The following is a 15,845-nucleotide window of genomic DNA, read 5'->3' as shown; positions in this document are numbered from 1 at the left end:
GAATTGTGCAGTTTTTCTTTTAGGGTAAATGTCCTTATTCAAAACCATTTCCAAACGTTTTAACTTTGACAGAAGATTCAACACATTAAGTTCATATTTTTTCTGAAGAGAATTACATAAATTTGCTCCTTGACTCTTCTAGAATGTTACTGTTTAGTGAAAATTCTTTAGATATAATTTAAAAACTTCTTAAATAGAAGAAAAATACGAGAGCGTAAAATGCTGCAATTGGAAACAAATTAATCGAAATGGAGACAAGGGAAATTTTCTAATTGGAGACAAACAGTGTAAGTGAAACCGCGACGAAAGGCTTCCAAAACCTTGTTGAGTTGCTCTTGATTGCAGGATTTGTTCTTATTCCTGGTCTTTTCTCTTTTCCCATCTAAAACAATAAAAAAATCTCTCCAAAAAAATGATATTTCCAGGGTTTCCTATTGAAGCATTTGCAGACACTTCAGAAAAACCCTTTTTGTTCACGAAATAGGTAATTATTTTATTTGAAAACTTCACGCACCGTTAACAATAAAGATTAGTACTTAATTTATCTAAAATTAGCCAGAAATATGGCATAAATGTTAAACAAAACGAATAAACAACAGTCACCTCATTGTGTTTTTCATTTGAAAACATGGTCGATCTATGAAAAATTAAATAGTGAAAAGGTACACATTAAATTTTTCTGAGAAAATAACAATTTAAAATTTGTTAATATGAATGGATTTTCGCTTTATTTGAAGCAAAATTAACTAAATAATGAAACTGAGGTATAGAAAATATATAAATATAGTAATTTAGTACTGTATTTATCATGAAAACAGTGACGTTTCCATTTGGAGTAGCGAAAAATTTCCATTTGAAGCAGGTTTTGAATTTGCTTAATTTATCCTACGCTTGTTTTGTTCGTTTGTAAATACTTGGAGAGAAAGCGTTCGAATAAAGGTGACTCAGTTACAGAGAACCCAAGATAAGTCTATCCCCAGACGCTGAAGCTTCTGCAGATGAAGTACCCAGCACGCCGATCAGGATTGTGAAGGTAGAAGGCACTTGCAAAAAAAAATCCAGGCTTTTTTATGGAAAGTCTATAGGAAAAACGGAACGCCAAGCAAAGAAGAGAGAGAGAGAGAGAGATTATCGTATAGTGAAAGCTTGGAAATTTCTTGGCGAGGCTGTCCTGTCTCTCGCAAATTCCAAAATAAGGAATAGGTGCATAGGATCAATCTATATTCGCTTACAATACCAATGATTTTTGTTGAATTATAAGATCTACTAGTTCGAGAACTGTCCCAGCTTGTGCGTGGCGATCACAGAAAGGTACACCCCAGTTCGTCCGTGGGTGTTCTTGTGCCGGAGAGCCTCCTTATCCCGGTATTTTAACCCTTTAACGACGAGACACTTTTTACGGACCGAAAATCGGCAATAAAAATTAAGCCGATAAACAAAATCAATCAATCTTTGGATTGACTTTGGAAAATACAAAAGATTCTTACTCGATGCATTTTTTACCTCTACGAGCGATAGGGACAAAAATAGTCCAAAAATTTAAGTAATTTTTCTGATAATACCAATGAATAATAATTTTCAGTCTAATGAAAGATATTACGTATAAATATTGTAGTTTCTTTTTCCAAAACGATTTGGATTGAAAAAAATTGGAAGTATAAAAAATAATTAAAATCATTTTTCAATGAAAATTTAAAAAATCGTCATATTTTAGGATAAATATTTACTTATAGCAAATAGTTGGAGACTTGCAAAAAATATCCTAGATTCCTTCAACCTTCTACTTTGCAATTACGTACAAACACAAGAAAAAATAATTTCAGGTAGTCAGGAAAAATTATTTTCTTTATGGGACACCGGTGTTCCAATCGTCCTTAAAGGGTTAAGCGGTCCGTCTGGGCCCCGGGAATTAAGACATGTTAAAGTAAAATTCCAGTGAAGTTTAATAAAAGTTTACAAGAGGGACTCTGGTGTTTTTTTGGACCTGGGAGCAGCTCCTTTTGCCCCTACCTAAGTCGCAACGCAAGTCATATGAGATTGGTTGCAAGGGGTTTGCAGGTTCTACCCACCCTATCCCCAGAATCGTAACAAAATCTTCCATTGCCTTAATGATTTTCAAACGATATTAAAATAATGATTTCAAAAACACCTCAAAAGCATCTTTGAAATCTTTATAAGAAATAAAGAATATTGAGATGTGAATTACACCTTGGAATCTTCGGGATAGGCGCAGAATACCAAATCTTGAAATATTTGAGGATGTGAAGAAAGGTTATGGAATAAAAAAAAATGATTTTTTGTTTAATTCTGTAAAAACCTATGTAAGCCGTAAGCCCCAACGATTTAAGCGTTTATTGAGAACTTTAAGATAGTCCTAATTAAATAATTATTCTTAATTAAATAAAAAATACCGGATAGATATGTTTATTACAAAATTTTCATCTTTGAGCCTATGCATCTGAATAGGTCTCAACATCAGCTACATCATACAGTAGATAGACTTTCGTTAATTCGGCTCTTTTGAGATCGGGCTACTTTTTAATTCGGGGGGCAGTTAAATTTAAAAAATGTTCGTTGTTATTTTTCAAGTTTGATTATGACTTCTCTTTTAACCCTTTAAGGACGATTGGGTCATCGGTGACCCAAAAATTAAATTTTTCCTACGGTCATCTAAATTTGTGTTTTGATATAAAAAGTCAGAAATAGTGATTTTTTCTGACCCTCAATTTTTGACCTTTTCGGCCTTAAAGGGTTAATCGTGCCTATGAGTTTCTTCCTTTGTATAATGCGTTAATTTTAATATTTTTCCTTGTGCTCCTCAGGAGACAAATGAGTAACACAGTTGAATATCCGATAAAAACGATAACGAGAAGCGTCTCAAATTCGGTAAAGTTGAAATATACTTACCTGAAAAATAAGTTCACATTCTTTGTTTAAATAAAGTTCTTTAGCAGTTCAACTGATGAGAGTTCAAAGTTTTCCAAGAAGTTTTCTTAAAGTTTCCGAGTTCGAATTTTGCTGAAATTCTTTTAATTTAGGTATAAAGTAAGATAATTGCATTTTAGGTAAGAAAAGATAATAATAAAATTATTTGGTCCTTGAGTTGACTTTTTGTCGTAAAGCTAAAGCTCTGCCAGCGCACAGTTATACGGGAAGGCAATCAGTATGCTTTTTTTCTTGTGACGATGTCTAGAAAAATGTGGGACTCCGGGGTATAAGATGGAAATTTTGAAAGAAAAGAATAAGATTACGAGTACAAGCTACCGAGATAAAGTACCTTCGCGAGCAGTTAAGGGAATTACTCGTCAAGATCGAGTGAGAACCGCAGCCATTCGTGAGGAGCTAAGGGCAAAGAAACTCCTTCTTCAGGTTGAGAGATCACAACTCCAAGGGTAAGATCATGTTCAGCGGATGATAGAAGAAAGATTCCCCAGATGCAAGCCATTGTAAAGCTGTCTTCAGACTAGAGGTTTAGCCTAGTTCCTGAAGGTCTTAAAATCCTAAATATCGAGCAGTTTAATTGCTTTTTGAAAACCTTATTTTTGATATATTTATTAATGACAATGCTTTTGAGCTGATGTTCTTGAAAGCAGAAAAAAGGATACATGTATTAAGATATAAAGATTTGTCAGAAAGCAGTGCTTGCGTCCACCGCTGTCTTAGCGTTGGTGATCAATCCTCCCGAGCCAAAAGGCGGAAATGCTCTTTCTCAGGTCTCAGGTTGCATTAAGTCATCTGCATCATTTGAAAAAATAAAATCTTTCTGACGTTTAGGTAAAACGAAAAAAAGCAAATTAAGCTGCCAAAAAGATTTGGATAAGCCGCCGTTTCCCCTCTCTAGAAAGTTCATTCCAGAGAGTAACTCCCTCAACAAAGTAAGTTAGATGACTTATCTTTAATGTTTTGGAGGAATTTTCGGTTTAATAGGTTGTAAGCAGATTGTGAACGGAAAAATAGACCTTTCTTGACTTTTTCTCTTTAATTCTTCACGACGTTTCGAGGATGGATGTCCTCTTCATCAGGTTTCGAATATGGAGGAAAAATCATGTACAGTGGGAAATTCTGCTGCTGCAATGCACTTGAACTTATTTTACAAATCTTCACTCTGAAGTTCAGCATCCAATGGACTGACACCGATTATTCGGTCAGAAAAAGTCAAGAAAGGTCTATTTTTCCGTTCACAATATGCTTATCTTTAATAATCAAATCATAAGAAATGATCAAAAGATTAGGTCAAAAGACCGTATAAGGAGATATCAACTTCGGGAAAGACCTGAGACAAGGTAGCTGAATCAAATTCAGAATCTTGCCTTTGAGAGCCTTGGGATTGAATCCGAATATTTTCCTGAAGTGGCGAAGAATCGACAGGCCTGGATTGTTGATCTAATTGTCCTGAGCCCGCGTTTCCGAGTGAGATAAACTGTTGAAAATGAATTAATTAATTAATGATTTTTCTTCTGTTTATAATCGGTACCTGATTTAACTTGTCCGCAAATCAGAGACCTACCAAATAAATTCAAGCTTGTTCAAATCGGTCTGTAAATGCGTTGTTCACAGTTCTCTGCATAATATACTTGATGTTGATTATGGCTCATATGGTTTAACAGACGAAATTATTCTTCAAGACGTAAATGGTAGTTTGTCGGGACCATAATCTTTAAAATACAATATTTGAATACGGGTTTGAATTCTCTTGTAAAAGTCGCTAAATCTCTTCTCCCCTTGGTTAGTGCACGATTTTAGTTATAACGATCCGAGCTAAGTAGTCTTCAGTCAAGAGGTTTAGCTCAGATCCCGAAGCTTTCAAAATCCTAAGTAGCTGTAATTTGACTGGGTTTTAAAAATATAATGGATCTTTAAGCCTTATTAATCCAAACCTAAGTAAAAATTTCTAAAAAATCTTGACTCATATATAAGAAACTCAAGAAGCAAAACCCTGGGCTTCAGACCTGAATTTTATTTATTTGATTTAGTTTTAAATTCAAACCGCCCAAGATCTATCGAAAATTTTGTGTTAGGATTGTATAGGACAAGTGCGATCTATTAGTTTTTGAACAATACAATATCTGCAATTCCTTGTTGTTATTCAATATCAAGACCATCGGGAACTATGTCAAATATCCAGTCCTGAAGATAGATAGGTCCATACCGCCCTTTTCAGGATTTTCATCAAATTTCATGGAGAGGAAAATGCTTTTAAGGAGCATTTCTCTGGCTTCCGTGTTCTGAAAACTAATTGTCTTATTTAAACGATATATTTAAGAAATAAAATATCCATTGATAATACTTTAAATTTCTTTTAATAACTTAAACAAGGGCAATATCTTCACAAAATATCAATTACTTGAATATCTGAAAATTTTCTATTCATTTCTTTTGGGCCTAAATTTAACATTAAAAATGAAAAAAAGAATACTTTAAAAAAGAAATAACAAAAAAATTGTAATTAAATAGAAATACCTTTTTTAATATTATTTGTATATCTGAAGTGTTTGTAAGATTAATATTCTTGAAATTCTTTTATTTAAGATTCTGTTAAAGCTTTTGAAATCTTGTTTTATTTAACTATTTAAATTGGTTCATTTTGCTTTGGTTTTTTTGATATGGATTTTAATTTAGTTTTGCTCCGAATATTTCTGTATACCTTTTGTTTCCTTATTACCGTTTTCGAGTCTCTTAAACAAGAAAATAAGTTAAAAATTGCTGCTACTTTTAAAGCTTTCTCCATTTTTTTTGTTTTTATAATTTCTACAAAGATTTGAAGAATTTCGGTATTTATTTTTGGAGAAGAGTAGAGTTCCAGATGAAAGTATCGCGTGTTGCACCTTCTTTTTAAATTCTAATTCATTCTAAGTTTTCTTTTTCTTTTTAACTGAGAATATCAATAACGATAAATTTTCTATCTCAGTTTTTTTTGCCTTCATGTTTGAGATCAGAATCTAAGACACGAAAAAAGCTATTAATTTTCCATTTTTTTCTAATATTATTTTTTTCAATATTAAGTATTTTTTTTATTTCTACAATATAGTTTTCTAAATTTTTACTTTTATTCAATTTTTTTTTAAGACTAACGCTTCAGAGAATTTTCTTTTTATTTTCTTGTCTTATGCTAACATTTTTTTTGGTAATATTTTGTCAAGAATATACGATCTTTTCTAAAATATTTTTACTTATTAATTTAATACTTTTACAATTTCCTTTGTTCAATGATCCTTTTGGTTTTTTTTTCAATATGTTAACTGCTACTGTGGTGTTTCCGAAGCAAATATATTGTTTATTCAATAACAATTTGCTCTTTAGACACTAAAGAAAGTAATTTTGAAAATAATCCGCGAATAACAATTTAGAGATTCGATAATTTTCCTTTTTTTCTATATTTTGATATCATTGAAACACCTTCAATAAAAGATATTTTTCTTTTCACAGAAATCTCTCATTCGTTATGTCTTAAGTTTTAGTTCAATTTCTCAAATGACTAGATTTACACTTTTTCTATTTATAAATTTAATTTTAAATTCTAGTTTTACTCAGTTATAATTACATTATATAGTTTACTAAATACATTTTAAATTATGAGGAAGCTTTTAACCAGATCAACATTCTTTTATACAAAGTGAATAATTTTCCAATTCACCTGATAGTTGTTTTTTTTTGACATAAAATTAATTACACGTAAGAGTATTTTTTCTTTACTTATAGAGTTTTTAACGCTACAGATAGACTAGGTTCTTTTTGTACAATTCTGCCACATTTCTTCCTAAAATTCGCTATTACTTTGCTAAGACTTACACGACATTTAACAGGTTTGTCTTTAAGAAACTGAAGAAGCCCTTGCCTTTCTCTGACCGCGGAGCCATCAGCATTGGAACTTGGTTCTTGTGTGTGATTTGAATCTGCACAAAAACAATATATTATCTTTTATTTATTAATCTTTGTACAAGTATTTTTAATTGAAACAAATGCCTATGGAAGCATGACAAAGAGAAAAATGTGCGTCTATTGCCGTCTTAGTATGAAAATGATTTTGAGTTGAAAACATGTTTTTGATTCTAGGAACGTATATACCCAGGTTCTACTGAAATTTATTTTAAAACTGAAAAAATTAAATACAGTTGATGGTTTTTGACGATTAATTTAAGTATTATCAAATCCAGTAAACGTTGAGGGATGGGGCAACTAAGAAAAAAAAATCGGCTTTCCCAAAGTTTGCGGTTTGGTTTCAAGCCTTCGTCAGTGGTCAAATTCCTTGCTTTTCACTATGGAAGCCTTGGAGCCTGAGCCGAAAGCTTTGGAAAAAACCGATTTTTTCTTAAGCCGCTCCATCCTCAAATGCTTACCGGATCTGATAATTCAAAAATTATATCTATCAAGGTATTATCCTACAGAATTTAGGCCAAAATATAAAACGCGAATTGCGGAAATTTTAAGTTTTGATAATTTGAATGAGTGCTTGTTTTTCTTCAAAACTCTAATATCAAAACTTAAATGGGTAGCAAAGCATCCCAAACTTTGCGAAATGCTCGAACTCGTGACTTAGAAGCTTAGATCGAATTGAACCGATTCATAAATCACTCAAAAGATCCCCCAAAAAGTAATAGAATTGGGTTTCTGACAAAAATTACTTATGAGTTCATAACCGGTTTATTTCTGGTTCACAACCGATTTGAACCGATTTATAAATCACTCAAAATATTGCCTAAAATACCTTAAGTGTTACAATATATAATTTAATCTTAGATAAAAAATCGATAGGGTGGATACCTAAATGATTCCTCTACCCCATTTGATGCTATTTTGAAAAAAAAGGGTATTTTTCATTATTACGATATTTTCGAATTATGAAATACAGTGATTGCTCCATACATTTCATAATTCTAAAATATCGTAATATTGAAAAAATACCCATTCATTCAAGGTGGTATCAAATGGGGTAGTGGTATTATTCGGGATATCTACCCTATCGGTTATATACTGGTTTATTACCGATTTATAACCGATTCAAATTGTTCAAGCTTGTCAGGAATTCCAATATCTTTCCAATGAGCCTAAACATAATATCATACGATTGAGAAATACACTGTCTACACTCAGTCCCGGGATTATGCACATTTTCGGAACCGAAAAAAACGCGCGAAATGGCATTATGCATCGAGAAAATTTGCATACCCGCAGGGGCTTACTTTTGAATAAATCTTCCGTAGAACGAATTTAATGCGGAGTAAAAGTAGTCAAAACTAAAAATTCAACTGTTTCATAGAAATACACTAACGGTGTTATCACACTTGCACATTAAAATTTTAATGTGATTCACATTAATTGTCGCTTGTGAGCGTCCAAATAAGTTATTTGTATCTTTGAGTCACTTAATATTTGGGGTTTTTCTATTTATTGATAAAGAAGTGGACTTGGCCTGCAAAAACAAGTTTAAATTTACCTAAAGCATAAATATTTTTCACATTAAAAAATTAAAGAGAAAATTGCATTAATTTTTCACATTAATGCTATAAATCAATTTATATCAAATTTTGCGGGGCAAGTCTACCTTTTTATCAACAAATAGATCAAATTTTGAATATAAAATGATTCAAACACACAAATTACACATTTGGACTCTCACCAGCGACAATTAATGTGAATCATATTAAAATTTTAATGTGCAAGTGTGATAACACAGTAACAGACAGTACTTTCAGGCAAATGTTTTTCAATAAATGGTTAGAATATTTAAAAATTTTACGTTAATAAAAGAAATTAGTTTTATTCTGAAATAGAAGCACAGTGTTTTCAAATTTCCCGTACCGGACATAGTAGGGGAGTCTGGGACAAAAAGTCACAAAACGGATATTTTATTTTTTTACAAACTACTCGAACGCCCCAGAAATTTCTAATTAGAGCTGTTTTATAGGAAATTTACCGCTCTACAACTCTGTGAAAGTAATTTTCTTCTATTTTGTAAGGAAATATATTTATCGAGCCGTTTTCTAAAAGGTAATTTTGTGATCATTCTCAAAAATGCTGGGGCAAATAGTATCAGACATAAAATACTATCATATTGTTACGAATTTGGGATTAACAAATCAAATTCGTGCCTAAAAATTCGTTATTTAATGAAGCTAATTCATTAAAATAAAGACTCTAAAGGAGGTGTTGTTCGCGATGAGCTGGGGGTGGAGAATCCCCCCTTAAAACCCTGCAAAATCAATTAATTTTAGTTTAAGATGAGATTTTCATCTTAAGCTAGAATTCATGCGAGCAACACTTAAATATGTGACCAAAAGTGTGAAACTGAAATCCATAGAATTGAATTGGACCAGAGTTGGTCAATTCCCACAGTCTAATGACTGCCTTTTGGACAAGAGAATGTGTTGGCGATCTGTCGCCCCGTTTTCCCCCTCTCTTTAAGAGAGAGTGTGCTGGTGATATTTCGCCCCGTTCTCTCCACAGGAGTGGATAGTGTGAGGCTCAAGGCCCCGTTATCCCCTGTGAGAATGTGTGTGGCAATTTTCTGCCCCGTTCTCACCAGTTAGTGTGGACAGTGTGTTTGGCGGTCTCTCGCCCCGTTCCCCTTACTCAGGAAGAAAAGAGTGTTGGCGATCTCTCGCCCCATCCCCCTCACTCAGAAGAAAAAAGAGTGTGTTGGCGATCTGCCGCCCCGTTCTCCTCGCTCTGGAAGCGCAGAGTGTGATGGCGATCTATCGTTACCGCCCAACCCTGGAGAGAATTAGAAAGCAGTTGGGGGTCGCCGTTACCAGGGAGGAGAACTTGAGGTTCCTGCCATCGTCGGAGGGATGCGACTGATTGGACTGGATACCATCATCGGAGGCAGATGTACAACCCCATTTACACCAGAATTAGAAGATCAATAAATGTTTTAACTCTTTCGTCTCCTTTGGGACTCTGGGTACCCATGGAAAAAATAATTTTTTTAGACTATTTAGAATCGATAAAATTCCGATTCTTGTGGATGATTACAAACTATAAGGATGTCCAAATCTAGGATATTTTTTGCAGCATCCCAATTAACTCCTGAGCTAAGATATTCTTGGTCAAAAATCGTGAATTTTCGATTTTCTGCTTCCTTGCATATATTTTGACTTTTTTCATATTTCTAGACCCGAATAAGGAAAAACCTCTCGGGTCCAATAAGTATGATAACTAACAATTACAGATTACATAAATTCGAAAAACAATTTTTTCATAAATTTTCAAAAAACTTGTTCAAAGTTGATGGGAATTCTCGTCCCCAAAAATCTTGAGGTCAAATGTAAGGTTATCCCGCCAGTGCCCGCCATTTGCTTTTTGACACCAACCTTGTAAGAAAATTCAAGCGGGAGCGAAATTTTTGTCAATATGGCCGATAATTTTGACATTTGGCAGCGAAGGAGATTGCTTTCGGGGAAGTTTTTCCTATTCTTCCAGATTTTGGTGAATTCTGATTGTCCAGGAAGTGTTTTTTTGGCTCTTGAGAAAGCTTAATGTGTCTGAAATAACATCCTGTTGAGAGAAATGTGTGTTAAAGTGCTATTCTGTGAAATATTTTGAGGAATCTGTTGGCAAGCAGGAGCTTGGTGTCCTTTTTAGCACTTCCTGGACATCCCACAAGATACTGGTCAATAATTTTTCTTGTTTTAGTGATCAACATTGTAAAGGAGTCATTTGACATGCAAAAATAATTCACAAAATTGATATTATTGGCTTTTGGAAAATTGAAGTTTGTCCAAGTTTCTATCTTTTGCGTTCTGTAGGGGACGAGAGTTCCCATGAGTTTTCCAATTTCCCAGAGGCGGAGAAAATTCTTTCTCTACAAAAGTATCATATTTGACCACTAAGAGTTACAATAAAGTGAGTTTTACTGAAAATCGTTCGCTGGATATGTTGTGGTCCGGAAAGAGTTAAAAAAAGGAATTAATGCATTTCCTTGGGCCCAGGAGTTCTTAGTTGCCTTCCTTCGGTCGTAAGTCCATCGAGGGTGGTTGCGAAGGGGGGAATGGTTACCCCCCCCCCCCCCCTTAAATCGGAACAATATTTTGATTCGCTTCATTACGGGATTCCGTAAATTTAAGTAAAATACCTAGATTACATATTTTCATAGGAAATTTATTCTTGTACACCATTGTAAAACACCGTTTTCTCTATCTGAGCGAGAAAAACGCATTTTAAGCTATTTTACAAAAAAAAAACACACAAAATACTGCAAACCGTTTGACCAATGCAAACAACAAGCGGCGAGACATGATAATGACGTTTCTTTTCGCCGTGAGACATCAGAGATTACTTCTTTTTTTTGTTACTTTTCGCTCTATACCTTTTGTTACTAGAGTTGGTAAATTTCAAGAAATTTCATGAATTTCCGCCTAAAGTAGATGGCGACTGCTGTGAAATTTCTGAAATTTTATCATCTCTATTTGTTACTTTTTACCCCAAGTGGTCGTTTTTAATAAAAGGATTTCTGGAGAAAAGAATCTTTGTAAAATTCTGAAATAGATAGCGGTTTTGTATTCAAAGAATACCCAGATAATTTGGAAAATATTCACCGGTGCATTAAATTTAATATAAGTAGCTAATAATTGATATCTTCTGTATGGAAAATATTTTAGAAAAATAGGGCAAAAAATTTCGATATTTTTATTTTCTAAATTCCTTGTTCAAATTCTAACAAACTTGCGATGTTGAAGAAGACTTATGGCGGCTATCTGTGAAAAAAATTTTAAGCCGCTATCTTGTTTATCTTGAAGATATTGAGTTTTAAAATTTTGGATTTGTGACTTTTTGCCCCAGTCTTCCCTAAAATTGAAAAATAGCGAAAAAAGTGCAAAGTCACCCGCAACGACGGTACGATCGATAAAAATCTGATTCTTCCTCCTTTATTTTATAGCCAACGTTTCGGAGCTGAATGGCTCCTTCCTCAGGTCTACAATATACATATAAACATAGATTTAAAAATAACTCATTTACAAAATCATAAATCTATGTTAATATGTTTATGTATATTGTAGACCTGAGGAAGGAGCCATTCAGCTCCGAAACGTTGGCTAGAATCGGCCGGATTCCAATCATTACAATCTATAATATTTATAATGATATATCCAATCTAGAATTATTTCTCGAAAATTAATTAAAAGAAAAAAGACTTACCCTGCTTGGTCCCTGCATCCATGGTTCCCCGTCAATTTGCATGGGAAATGTCTTTTTCGTGACTATAGTCACTTCGCTGCACTGTGCTAGTCGTCGTCCGGATGCTCTAAGCCCTGTCCGCACCTGTCCCATGTGCAGACAATTTTCCAGGCCAATCACTTCAATCCGGTGATCCCCTATATCCTGAATAGCCACGGAAAGATCAACTGAGTTGAAACTTGATGTTGAAAGATCCTTATCAGTACTTTTGAATTTTCTGGCTGATCGAAATGGTCCGTTCTTCCTGATACGCTTCTGGGACAGGTGTTCTCCCCAGAGATTGCTTCCGCCATGAGTGTAGGGGATATTGAGTAGAGCAATTCCTTGGAGATGGGGTCCATTAGCCAAATCTAGAGATACGCCATCGCACTGGAGGGAAGGATATAAGTGTCCAGAAAAATGATATTGGGATGGATTGAACTTACCATAATTTCGAGATTCTCATGAAGGTTTTTGCAGGAAGCAGCGAAGGTTTCTGATGTTGCATATTCAAAGTACCACAGTTTATTCTTCATTCGGCTGTTGAATTTGTGTGGATTCCTCTCCCGTTCTAGATGGAATTTTACACAGATGGCTGCATCTACTCCCACGGAGAAGTAATTGTTGATGATGTTGTAGGGTACAGCAAAGTCCTGTTCAGATTGCGGTTTGAGGGGTCTCGGTGGGGCAGGAATTGAGGTTTCTTGACGATCTGGAGCACTAGCTGGACGTGCTAGCAGAAGATCTCCTTCACTCACACTCTTGACGACACGTCCGGTGGATGTGTCGGGCATCGAGAGGCGATTGCTGGTCCCACCATTAGCCTCCAGTCCACTGAGCTGGGAAGCATCGCTGTCCCGTGAGGATGAGGACGTAAACTCCATCAGCTTCTCCATTGTCGTGGACGACGAGGATGTTTTCACCTTCCCACCCACCGTGGTCATTTCGGTGGTTTTGGTGTTCCGGCGAATCTCTTCGTACGTCTGTATCACAGATTTCTCAACAATAATCCGCTGCGACAGCTCCACGACTCGCTGCACATTCTCCGACAGTGTCACCTGCACGGATAGAGTCGAGAGAGGAAGACCATTAATTGATGGGGGAAAGTGGTTGGAAGGTGATGTAGCAGAGGAAATTTGTCAATTGACCTGGAGTACCTTAGGCTTCGGCAATTCTGCCGGCTCCGTGTTAGTCACCTGAATACTCCACCTATCCAACATCACTGTACTCGCCCGAGATATTCTATCCATGAGTTTGGGTATACTCTCACCCTCATATCCTCCTCCCCAGCGCAAGCACCGAGCCAAATCGTTACCTATGTATCAAGGGGGAAACATCCGGTGAATTTCAGGACAGTAGAATGAAAATTTTTAAATAAATTATGCATATTTCCGCTCAATATTTCGCATGGAGATTTTTTTTCTGGATCATTAAAAAGAGAAAATCATTTTTTACTATGCCCAATTTGCTGCAGCCTTAAAAAAATTCCTCTGTAAAAAGTTTGGGATATAAAATTTTATATCGAGCTCATGCAGCAGAGAAATTATTATTATTGCATTGAATGTAGTCAATATTGCAATATTTGCATTTTTCGATTTTCAAGTTTTAATTATTTTTGAATTTATTCAATGCTCTATTTGGCTGGGCTTAAAAAAACGTTTTGATATAAATGAAGATCGAAAAAATGTAAATACGAGAATGTTGAATGCAAATGACGTTATATCCCAAGCTTCGCACACACTCTTCATATTTTTCCAAATACTTTTAATTAATCTGACTTAGCTAGTACTAAGTTACACACTTTCTTAAAATATAGGTCTCAGATTCGTTAAATGAATATGGTAAAAACGGTAACAGCCAAAATCCCGAAAGCCAAAATCTCGAAAAGGCCAAAATTCCGAAAGCCAAAATCCCGAAAGCAAAAATCCCGAACGCCAAAATCGCGAAAGCCAAAATCCCGAAAGCCAAAATCCCGAATTTTTAAAATTCTTCTTTTTGAATATTCGGGAGATTGGCTTTCGGGATTTTGAAAGCGACCCGGTAAAAATGAGTCTCGGTCAAAATCCCGAAAGCTAAAATACCACACGCCAAGATCCCGAATTAGCCAAATCCAGAAAGTCAAAATCCCGAATTTTTAAAATTCTTCTTTTTGAATATTCGGGAGATTGGTTTTCGGGATTTTTGCTTACGGGATTTTGACGTTAGGGATTTTAGCTGCCTCCGGGTAAAAATATAAGCTGTTTGAAGCCAGAATGTGAGCAAAATCTGTAAAAGTTTCCTTACAGAAAAATGCAATAAAATAAATCAGGATGCATGGAATGCAATGAGCCAGAAATATATTTCTAACATTTCAAATCATGTAACTATATCATTAGCTGAGATTCTTTACAATCTCAGCTTATGTGGTCCTAGGTGAAATCCGACCTCGCCAGATCGGGCCCTAATTTTGGATTTACACATTTTGACACTCATAAATTATGAATATCATATGCGCCAAAATTCGATTTTACGATTTGCGTGAACGGTCCGTCCCGTCCGTCCCGTCCGGAGTACAAACACTTCTGGAGAGAGAACGAAAAAAGATATCGACAAGCGATTTTCGGCAAAGGTTAAATGTCGATAGGTGGCTAAAAGGTGATGTTAGATCCACCCCTCCACCCCGCCCCCTTTTCGACATTTTTGAATACCCCAAATTTTGTTTTCTTAATAACTCAGCTCCTATAGCGTCGATCGATCTTAAAATTCAGTATGTTATAGCTGGGCCTAAGATCTTTCGATCAGTACCGAACTTAAGGTCCTACGACCCCCCTGGCACAAGCTATCAGGGATCAAAATTTGAAATGGCCATATCTCCGGTTTTAATTATCGGAATTCGAAAAATTTTGGTGTTTTGAAAAGCTCTCATGGAATGCTCTACAACCCTTTTTATACGCTAACTTCACCCAATTTAATCGAAGGTCCGATTAATCGAAAACGATTTACGAAATTTCGAAAACTTGACAATGCTTTTTTTAAATTTAAAAATCTTGTAGCTGAGGCTGAGACTTTATCAACGGTGGGTCGCACTTCTCCCTTGATGTTCCATGGCCTGAGCTATAATTGAAAATGTCTTGACCGGTCCATATTTTCGGTGTTTATGAACCGATTTCGCTGAAATTTTATTATAAATTGTATCTGAGATCAAGATCTTTGTAACCAGGGGGTTGACATTAGCTCTGAAAAATGCGACCGGTTTTAGTGTAATTTTTTCCCTGTTTTCGTACACATTTCACGAGATATCTCTAAAACTACGTAGGTTGCCAATTTAGGGGTTTCGGTTGCCTCTTCGTTATTAAATTGGCTTTTATTTTGTATTAGTATTTTTTGCTAATTCATTCTACAATCTCAGAAAATAGCTAATAAACTCAAAAAATTTTCGGCTCGCTAGAAACATATGGAAAACACAGGAAATGTCATGCCCCTGTTTGTACCGATGGGTATCATCCGTCTCTACACCAACCCACTGTACCCCGACCCTTAGGACCTTGACAGACCAGAGGATTAGCCGAGAGACGGCTTAGAGTAATTATATTCGACATAATGGTTAAACTCCATATCAACCATTTTCCACTAAGTCGTCTCCCGGCTTATTAAGTCGTAAGTATGTCTAGGGCGTCTAGGGCATTACTTTGTCCAAATGGACCGGACTCTAT

General features: G+C 35.2%; 1 protein-coding gene across 2 annotated transcripts in view; it reads right to left on the bottom strand.

Moving 5' to 3' along the window:
* Positions 1–5,277: 5,277 nt before the first annotated feature.
* LOC129804880 (diacylglycerol kinase 1) overlaps positions 5,278–15,845 on the bottom strand; it is a 172,406-nt gene continuing 161,838 nt past the window's right edge. For both annotated transcript variants that reach the window (XM_055852573.1, XM_055852572.1), the window contains 4 exons: positions 13,302–13,468; positions 12,600–13,211; positions 12,136–12,543; positions 5,278–6,893 (listed from right to left, as the gene is read on the bottom strand). In XM_055852573.1, the coding sequence (XP_055708548.1) occupies positions 6,786–6,893; positions 12,136–12,543; positions 12,600–13,211; positions 13,302–13,468 (1,295 nt within the window). In that variant the 3' untranslated portion in view covers positions 5,278–6,785. The remainder of the gene's footprint in view (positions 6,894–12,135; positions 12,544–12,599; positions 13,212–13,301; positions 13,469–15,845) is intronic.

The sequence above is a fragment of the Phlebotomus papatasi genome, chromosome 2, assembly GCF_024763615.1.
Source record: "Phlebotomus papatasi isolate M1 chromosome 2, Ppap_2.1, whole genome shotgun sequence".
Taxonomy (NCBI): domain Eukaryota; kingdom Metazoa; phylum Arthropoda; class Insecta; order Diptera; family Psychodidae; genus Phlebotomus; species Phlebotomus papatasi.
This window is presented reverse-complemented; position numbering and strand designations above follow the sequence as displayed.